The sequence below is a fragment of the Antennarius striatus genome, chromosome 3 (genome assembly GCF_040054535.1).
Source record: "Antennarius striatus isolate MH-2024 chromosome 3, ASM4005453v1, whole genome shotgun sequence".
NCBI lineage: Eukaryota > Metazoa > Chordata > Actinopteri > Lophiiformes > Antennariidae > Antennarius > Antennarius striatus.
Genome location: NC_090778.1, coordinates 14,700,310 through 14,710,151, shown reverse-complemented (window position 1 = coordinate 14,710,151; position 9,842 = coordinate 14,700,310). Strand labels below are relative to the sequence as shown.

The 9,842-nt window shown below is 41.3% G+C and overlaps 1 protein-coding gene and 1 long non-coding RNA gene across 4 annotated transcripts; one reads left to right on the top strand and one right to left on the bottom strand.

Annotated features, from left to right (window-relative positions):
- Positions 1–43: 43 nt before the first annotated feature.
- Positions 44–2,674, top strand: si:dkey-283b1.6 (uncharacterized). 3 transcript variants are annotated; one of them, XM_068311476.1, is made up of 5 exons: positions 44–132; positions 434–481; positions 1,312–1,396; positions 2,238–2,460; positions 2,549–2,674. In XM_068311476.1, exons 3-5 carry the CDS (start codon positions 1,368–1,370, stop codon positions 2,672–2,674), a joined length of 378 nt encoding a protein of 125 aa, XP_068167577.1. In that variant the 5' UTR covers positions 44–132; positions 434–481; positions 1,312–1,367. The 3 variants fall into 3 exon arrangements, with proteins under 3 accessions (XP_068167577.1, XP_068167575.1, XP_068167576.1); XM_068311474.1 differs by having other exon boundaries at positions 2,178–2,460; XM_068311475.1 differs by lacking the exon at positions 434–481 and having other exon boundaries at positions 122–132; positions 2,178–2,460.
- Positions 2,675–2,877: 203 nt separating this feature from the next.
- LOC137592966 (uncharacterized) lies at positions 2,878–6,867 on the bottom strand. The gene is made up of 4 exons (XR_011035058.1): positions 6,812–6,867; positions 6,583–6,661; positions 3,639–3,795; positions 2,878–2,999 (listed from the first exon to the last, which is right to left on the bottom strand). It is a non-coding gene; the product is annotated as an uncharacterized lncRNA (long non-coding RNA).
- Positions 6,868–9,842: the final 2,975 nt, after the last annotated feature.

The following is a 9,842-nucleotide window of genomic DNA, read 5'->3' as shown; positions in this document are numbered from 1 at the left end:
AGTGTATGCACACAAAGACAGACACACACTCACACCGCCCCCTCATCAGCACACCCACAATAGAGTCTGTACTCTGCTCCAGTGACTTGTCGCTGGCAGTCACACACCTGACGACGCGTATCTGGTTTGGAGGTAAGCTGATCTCTGATTTTGCTTCCTGTTTGCTCAATTACTTCAGAACAGTTGAATGGAATCTCATTTGGAATAAACCACATTAGGAGCTGTTCATTTGTTCAGTAAGCCAACTTGGCCCTTGTTCCAACGTGCGCACTGATCATGTGTGGTGAATTTTGACCTCACCTAACGCTCGTGATTCGGGTGAAGTTTGAGTTTTTAAGACAATCTCTTGAACCTATAGTACATATAACACATTGTGATGTTGGACCACCTCAGTACGTAGACTATATGGTGTTTTTTTCCCCCATGAGCACAGATTGGACAGATCTGATCTGGACTGAGAACAGGTGGCAAAAGGTGAAAGGTCAGTATTGATTCTGTGGCCGATGCTAGCTTCAGTAACGTGCGAAAAGTGTGTCAGTGGTTCTGGTTTGTTAACAATGACTTGTTATATTAGTTAGTGCGTTAGTGTTAGCCACTCAGTGGTATCTATTCATCTACGTTAATGAGTCTTAGAGCTAGACTTATAAAGGGGAAGCATAGAAACTCTTTTTGGAGCACTTTTTTGGGCATCATTCTAACACACCTTTGTCCTAAACATCACATTTTAATAGTATTATTCATTCCATTATAGTCATTATAATCCTTTGTTTAAAATATGTGCCAGTATGACTATAGCGACAGTGATTGACGACTTGATCAGCCTGATTAAAACTACCATTTCTCATCACAATTATGAGGAAATTCAATGTTTAAAAACAAAAACAAAAAAAATTTTTATCTGAAAAATACAAACAAAATCCTCTTTGAAAGGCCTGATGATTAATGATGATTCATATCACATTTTGTGTCGTCATACTTGGACATGATATTCATATCTCTATACACTATTGACTCGACTGTCATGATGATCACCTGCTCAGTGTCCAGGCATATTGGAACAAATGTAATCATCTGATCCTTGCGTCACAACAGCAACCATAAGGTCCAGTTAATGATTGTAAACCAAATGAGGTTACTGCAGTAAGATGTCTACTTTATCTATGCCTACAAGTAGAGGTGGGCAATAAAATCTTGATGGTGTTCTGGATAAAACATTTATGGGTCTTAAGTTCAAAGTATATTTTCCTGGAAGACATCCAGGAGGAGAAATGAATTATGGCAAAATTGAACTCCTGTCTGTTTCCTCCTCAGGTGCAGACTGTGGTCTCTGAGTTTCCAACAACAGTTTTGTTCATACAGCACCAAGAATGGATATTGAAGAACTTCCCTTTCTACAGTAAGATATTTATTGTCATACATAGTTTTTGGAGCTATTTCAACCATTTTGTTCTGATGACTTACTGAAGTTATTTGTTGGGTGGTGTTTGTATTGTATAGAACTATGTTCTTTTAAATGTTTATATTTTTTACTTGGGCACAGTGGGTAGCACTGTCGCCGCACAGCAAGGCGGTTCCGGGTTCGAGTCCCGCTCTGTGTGGAGTTCGCATGCTCTCCCCGTGTCTGCGTGGGTTCTCTCCGGGTTCTCCGGCTTCCTCCCACCTCCAAAAAACATGCGCTTCAAGTTAATTGACCTGTCCCAAATTTGACCATAGGTGTGAGTGTTTGCTTGCGCCGTTGTCTGTGTCTCTGTGTGGCTCTGCGGTGCACTGGCGTCCCACCCGTAGTGTCCCCCACCGTTTGCCCTAAGCCAGCTGGGATAGGCATCAGCTCCCTGTGACCCGCCACAGTGGATAAAGCGGTGACAGAAAATGGATGGGTGGATGGATCTTTTTACTTTTTGAAACAGAAAAATAGTTTTTGCCCTTTACTGCAAAACCCAGGCAGGCTATGATTCTTATAAACAAACCCCCCCCAAAAAAAACAGACAAATGAGTGGAAAAACATTTAAATAAAGATGAGTGTTGTTCACAAAACATAGCCTCCAACTACGCTTCGCTTCTCACATATCATTATGTTCATCCTGAATCTACATCTTACATTTAAACCACTGCCCATGCGCTATCTTCCTCTGGCGCTCATGCTTCCTCTCACTCATCCTCTTTTCCTCTTCTTCAAGGATCTTCCTGGGCATCCTGGGCTTCGGTCTCACCATCATGTTTTGCACCACCTTCTGCAGAGCTTGCAGTCGCTACAGGGAGGAGCAGATTGAGCGGGAGGCGTGGCGACGCAGTGAGCAGGAGGGACGCCCTCCTCCCATATATTTCATCCCGTTCCCTGGAAGCATCTCACAGCAGGATGGTGAAGATCATGTCAGGGTTCCTCGATACAGCCAAGAGTTCCAGTCACCACCACAGTATAACACAGCTGCCTACTGTGGGCCCCCACCATCCTATAATGAGGTGACTATAAACCCAAACCTCTCAATGAGGAACACAAACTTAACTGCTATTTGAAATCTAACTTTATGTCTTGATCTCTTTATTTCAGCTGGGAATTAAGCCTGAGGATCTTCCCCCCGCTTACACAGAATACAGCGCTCCTGTGTATCCCATCACACCCCCACCTCACACAGACATGGTGCAACCACAAACACAGACACAGACACAGCAGTGAGCATCAGGCTGTGCTTCTGTTGATGCTGTGGACAGTCCTGGTTACTGGACTGCCTCAAGGAACTTGACAAGCTGGTACTTGAGTAAAGAATGTGTCAAAGATTATTTTTTATCGTGGGAGTTTTTTATTGTTGTAGTAATGAATGCAATGTTGGTAGTGAAGAGAATCTCCCCACCTATATATTTGAATAAGTTCACTTGAAAACCTCACATTCTCACACTTCCGGCTTCTACCCGGATGGTCGGACCGTAACGCCTTCGTCATCGCGTTCATCCGTCCCACACACGGAGCCGTTACGGCTTCGTCGGACACAGCAGTTTGTTTTCTTGTAAAGAAAAAAAGAAAACAAACGAAGTCCTACATCATTGTTTTATCGTGGAATTTCCACAGATTCCCACTGGTAAAGATTAGAATAAAATGACGGCTGGTTTATAACTGCAGTGACACGTACAGGATATTGTCTGAGCCACTAAAAGTTTTAAGACCCAAAATAGATTTTTATCCCATGAGTAATGGAAGTTAAAATAGGATCTGGTTGCATTTGTTCTTCTCTTAATGTTATTATTTCTGATAATAAGTCTGTGCCTTCAGTCTGTTTGAATGTCTGCTGTTTGATGAGAAGAGAATCTTAAAATAATAAAAGTAATATATGTTAACAACATAAGTTGAATAGTTCAGATGAGACTAGTGATCCCACAATGGGGCCAAAAGCACTCTGTGCTCCTGAATCATGACAATTAAGTCATTTCTTCCTTATATGCATCGCAGCACAGCACAGATTTTCAGCATGATTTCATCACTGATTTACTGGATCTTCTAAAATCTGAATAGTAGCACAAAGCAGCTCTACTAAAAAAGTTGTGATGACAAATTTAGATAGTGAAAATGTAATATTATTTTTTGGTATAACAGTGATGTGACAGATTTAATTGAATTTCTTGGTGCAATTTATCCAAATATTTACTTTCAGGATTTAGATGTTTGGGCGTCACAGTGGTGCAGTGGGTAGCGCTGTCACCTCGCAGCTAGACATTTCTGGGTTCGAGTCCTTTCCATGCGGAGTTTGTATGTTCTCCCCGTGTCTGTGTGGGTTCTCTCCAGGTTCTCCGGCTTCCTCCCATCTACAAAAACACGAAGCCTAGATTAATTGAACTTTCCAAATTGGTCGTAGGTTTGAATGTGTGCCTGAGTGCTTGTTTGTCTTAAATGTGTCTAAACAGTGCACCGGCATCGTGATTGGGATGCCCCCTGCCTCTGGCCCGTAACTCAGCTGGGATAGGCTCCAGCAACCCCGATGAGCAGAGCACAGATTTTCAGTTTCATTTCATCACTGATTTTCTGGATCTTCTAAAAATTGGAAGAAGCAGACACGAAGATGAATGAATGAATGAATGAACGAACGAATGAAATAGATATTTCACAAAAATCAGACGCTTTCGGTGACCTGTATAATTTCCCTTTAATGGTCCTGATCCAGAGAATAGATGTTTTTTGGTTTTGCCGAGGATAAGGGATTGTTCAGCCTCACTGAGTACTGTATAGTTTCACATACAGTTAATGTATGTGAAACTAACATTAATAATTTTTTCACTGTCGCTCAGTGAAAAAATTATTTGACATAAAAGCAATGATATACAGGATGTGTGTGCAATGGAGCAAAGCCTGCATGCCACATGAGGCAGTCATCTGGAGCTTCACTGCCGTGCGTGCTCATATGACGTAACTCACTCTCCTTAATCACCATAAAAATGCACCTTCTGAGATTGGCGGAAAGGTTTCCCATGTTTCCCTCTGCCCGTCAATGTCGCTGCTGCCCACCTCCATATTGCTGCCTTCTCTTGCAGTCACCTGCACCCGTCTCCTGTTAATGGTTTAAAGTGGTTTGCTCAACACTCCCTCAAGAGTCTCCGTAAATAAATCAGTAGGGAGTGATGAGGTCAAAGCTCAGACGCCTGCTGCTGTAAATAACATTGCAATCACATGGGCTCTAACAAATGTTTTTTTTTTTTACAAGACAGTTGTTTTGAGTGACTGAATGATGTATTCTTGTTTCATTCAAATCAACAGCACTTGATGATCTCTTGCTGCCTGTTTGTCAACTCTGATTGGCACATTTTGTAGAGTTTAATATATTAACTTATCACTGGTCAAATTGAGTTGTATTTTTTTTTATTGTTCTTATTTTCTGTTTTGTAATTCTATACAATGCTGTGGTCTGATTGCATCAACTTGAAATCTATGAGCAGTATTTTCAGATCAGAGGTTTAGGTGAATGTGTATGAGTTTCTCCAACGTGCTGTGAATGTAGAAAATCCTGATCAGAGACCAATGTTGGAACCAAAAGTGTTGATATTTCTGAAGATGTCTGCTTTACTTAAACAATGGTGACACTGAATTAAGTGCATTAATAGTCTAATAGAAAAATTAAATAAGGTTTGAATTTCATACAGGAGTTTACTTCAGATTTTCCTGGGTGACGGGTGGGGGTGGGGGCAATCCATTCAAGACCGAACACAACACTGTCCCTGAACCACCTCTATGCTGTGTGTGTGTGTGTGTGTGTGTGTGTGTGTGTGTGTGTGTGTGTCAGCGACTTGCAGTGAGATTTGTGCCTTGTGAGACACTGATTTCATCATAATTAGATTTACAAAAATATGAACCTACAGTGTAGCTTATTAATCATTTAATTATCAACAGCGAGTGGGTTAAGTCTCAGAGCAGAATTATTTACACACACAAACTGTAACACACAAAAACTGTAACACACAAAAAACTTTTTAATCACAGACCAGCCTTCATTTGCATGATAACCGTTAATGACGCCAGAACAGCTGTAGTCTAATAATAAATCATCTGCGTTGGTTTTATGTAAAATACAGACATTGATAAGAAACAATCTTTTTTTTCATAAATTGATAATCAAGATTTCTGTAAACGAAATAATTGTAAGAAATAATTATATAAAAAACTCAATTCAAGTGACTGCACTGATGGTTTATTTTGAAATATAGCGACTTAAAATCAGTGCATTCAACGTAGGAGAAATACGGATCATTTCCAATAAAAAGGTGAACAAGTCAATCAAATAATAATTACAATTATGAGAATTAGTGGTTGGGGACCGCTGATCTAGGGGTAACGGAAGACAATGACACCTGAAGTGTGTTCCAGACTTGGTCTACTCCACAATTTAGTTTTCTCTACGGTCACTGCAGAAAATCCCGCTTTACAAAGACAGGAGGTTGGAAATGGAAACAGGGTTGAAGATACTTTTTGGGCGCTCTCAGGATAATCTGTCTTGACTCTAATCCACTTGCACAGTTGTGGGCGCTCAATTGTGTGGGTTGATAACCTGTCACGTGGGACAAACGCATGTATTCGTCTGTGCGTCATTCCGCACAGATGTCACTTTTCAAAATAAAACATCTTTCAAACTAAGAAATAAATACAACTGATGTAAATTATTTTTTCTTTCTGTGCGGCCCAGTACCAAATGACCCACGGACCAGTACCAGTCCACGGCCCGGGGGTTGGGGACCACTGCTTTAGGTGACAGGAGGCCTTGGATGTGTGATTTGTTTGTTTCTGAAGTAATACGAGTCTTGTCTGTTGGTAGCTGCAGAAAAAGTCTCCTACTTACGCAAGTTCACACATAGCTATTCTATCAGTTGTACAGTTAGAAGCCATGCCTATTGTCTGCATAGTCAGAATACCATGTTTTATTGTCATTAGAACCTTAACATGCAGTGGAAACAGGAATAAATTCATAGGTGTACTATGGTTGTAGTTTAGTACAACTACAGTACACCTGAGGGGTGGCTGTCTTTGTCAACTTGTGATGATAACCGTGTGTATGAAACTAAGTGTTTGTGTTGGGAATTAAGCTTCTAGCTGGCAGCCACACTGACCACATAGGAAGCAAAGGTTGTGTTCAAGTCCTTTACTGGTGACACTCTGGATGAGTGCCAGTGACGTATGCCAGTGGTTCTGTGAAGCAGGAAAACAATTACCATACTATGTCCAATAAACAATACGTTCAAACATAAAATTAGTAAAATGCATGATTAAATTAAACTTAGTCAAAATTCAACTTAAATGCACAATAAACTGTATTCTATAGAGACAAACTTAACTTACACTGAAATGTCAAAAGACACTCAGCATACATCACCAGCTTCAGCAGCATGCGTTCAGTGATGAAGAGGAAGTCCTGCCTATTCTTGCCTGTATTTATAGGGGAGGCAATGACAGACAGGAAGAGCTTCCACCACCTTGTGGAGTGGAGGGGGAATGTTGTCTTTGGTTTTTTTTAGGTCATTTCTAACAGTTTGTATTTTACTGCTTCTGTGAATAATTTGTTTTAACAGCATCATGATTTCAAAAGTTTAGAAGATACCGATTTAAGAAAATATGGCTCAGAAAGTCAAATGTCAGCAGGGATAAGGTCTAAGTATGACCATCCCATAAATAATAGGCAGCTATAGAAAATGAACGGATGCTGGCAGACAAACAAGTCTGCATTTCCAGAGAGAGCTGTACAGTGTAAGTGCATAGACAGGTGAATAAATAGATAAATACTCTATTGATCCTAAAGGAATCAATAGGTTTTTTTTAGAAAGAGGAGGTGAGCAGGAGGAGAACGAGAGGAACTGGACTGTCTGACTCCTCAGATGAGTTTGAATGTGAATTCCACTGAACTTAGAGAGCCATGTGGCATCCTGGAATAGATTTAGTGAGAAGAACCCCCTGAGGGTCACGCAGACTTAGAGAAGCACATACAATACAATAAGGAATGGAATGGGAAGGTCTTGTGTCTGCGTATGTTGGATTCAGAGCTGCAGACAGAGCACTAAGACAAAGTGATTGTTGGCCTGTGCTATTTTTGTTGTGTGAGAGCTGAACGTTGTTGCTCTTATTACCAGGATGACCCGTCTCTTTCTCCCTCTCTCTCTTTCTCCCTCTCTCTCTTTCTCACTCTCTCTCTTTCTCTCTCTCTCTCTCTTTCTCTCTCTCTTTCTTTCTCTCTCTCTCTCTCTCTCTTTCTCCCTCTCTCTCTTTCTCTCTCTCTCTCTGTCTCTCTCTGTCTCTCTCTACCTCACTACTTTGTGATATGAATAAACTCTGGGGAGTCCCCTCCACACACACACACACACACACACACACACACACACACACACACACACACACACACACACACACACACACACACACACACACACACACACACACACACACACACACACACACACACACACACACACACAGTGAAACTATCCCTTCACGGCTATCTTTGTCCAGCCTTTATCACCTCTGTGACCTAAACTCTCTAGTGTCAGCTTGCGCAGTGTATCAGTGTATCTGTTTGAGAAAACTATGAATATATCCCAGGAAAAACCATTCACACTGATCAATCCCTATATGATCAACCACTCTGTGTGGCTGGTTGGGTGTTGGATGGTATGAGCTGGCCAAGCTGGCTGGAAAACTTCAAGACTAGATCAAAATATTTCATTTTATGAACACAAGTTGCTGCAGTTTCTACTTGAAGATAAAGTTTTACGTCTTCACTAGCTTTTGGTTTGGAGTGTTAAAAATGTGTGAAGGTGCTGCTCGGTGGGGATTATGGCAAAAGATGGAATTGCAGTACAATAGTCGGATATTAATAAGGGTGCACATTTGTTTGTATCAATGAATGCACGCAAATTGAATGTTGGTCACTTGAATACTACCTGTATTTTCATAGTATTTTATTAATATGTCTTAACTTACATTAATATGGATGCCAACTGAACCATGGTGCACTGGCGTCACGCTCGGAGTTGCTCCACCTCACGCCTTAAAACAGCTGGGATAGGCTCTAGCTCCCCGTGAGCTGGTACGGCGAACTAAGAGGTTTGGAAGACAATTAGTTTGAAAACCCTAAAACTCAAACTACTAATTTAGAAAGTGTTTGTGTGTTTGCAATGCAGGGATAGAAGTGATAACCATAGAAGGTCTTTGCGAAGGGCGCTCTCTGACAAACAACATTCCAGTGTGTGTGTGTGTGTGTGTGTGTGTGTGTGTGTGTGTGTGTGTGTGTGTGTGTGTGTGTGTGTGTGTGTGTGTGTGTGTGTGAAATCCAGTCCACACAGGTACACCTCATGTGTCTATTTGTAGATCATAATCCTGCTGTGAGCAGCTGATTCAGCCTGTGGGACTGTGGGGTCTGACTGCTATTCTGCCTGGATGCTAGAAGCACTTGGTGGACACACACATTTTTTATATACAGTATAAAGAAAAACAGATCGAATCACAACGAGGGTGACAGTATTTTCATCAAGAGTTGCATCATGTACATTTATTTAGTCTCTCCCAATTGCAGTAGCTATTGTTATGTCTGAGTGTATTTTTCACACTCACAAGTGACCGAGCCACAGCGGGCAACACGTCACACCAGCCAGCCAGGCTCGGAACCTTCATCGGGCAGCATGATCTGAATCACCACACTGTTGCTTGCTAGAGACTTTTCCTCCATTGTTTGGATATTATTATAGTAAACAACGCTGTAAATAAGGTTACAGCAAAGCACCTTGTATTGAATCCACAGTACTAATACACTTCTAAACACAATTATCTCATTTTATTTTTCATTCATTCATCTTCAAACCCGCTTAATCCACAAACGCAGGTCGCGGGGTAGCCGGCGCCTATCCCGGCAGTCTCAGGGCGTGAGGCGGGGGACACTCCGGGCACGACGCCAGTGCACCGCGGTCATTTTATTTTATTTTATTTTTCTGTAAATGACAACATGCTTCTTTGTTTTTCAGGGTTAGATGTGAAAAGGTTCATCCTCATCGATGACAAAACCTCCTGTTTGACCAATTAGAAAACTGCTTCTCCAGGTACATTTTTCCATTGGGAACATTACTAATAATTAATTTTTTTAGAAGTCTTGACCTTCTGTCACCATGAGTCAACACTGAATAAGTTTAAGATAAAGGATGGAGGGTTGGAAGAATTTTTATGTCCTGGCAAACCTGCTTAATTGACTCAGTTTAGCAGCAGCTCGAGTCCTCGAGTCTCAGAGCTCGATGGAGAAAAAAACAAACAAACACACACACACACACACACACACATACACACCGGACTTTGGTATTTTCAGCATAATTCATAATATATGATAAGAATT

Bases quoted from the DNA above. Each gene is read 5' to 3' on its own strand.
- si:dkey-283b1.6 (XM_068311474.1), top strand. From the start codon at position 1,368: ATGGATATTGAAGAACTTCCCTTTCTACA. The intron at 1,397-2,177 runs GTAAGATATTTA...CTCTTCTTCAAG, and splicing joins GAAGAACTTCCCTTTCTACA to GATCTTCCTGGGCATCCTGG. The intron at 2,461-2,548 runs GTGACTATAAAC...TCTTTATTTCAG, and splicing joins CCCCACCATCCTATAATGAG to CTGGGAATTAAGCCTGAGGA.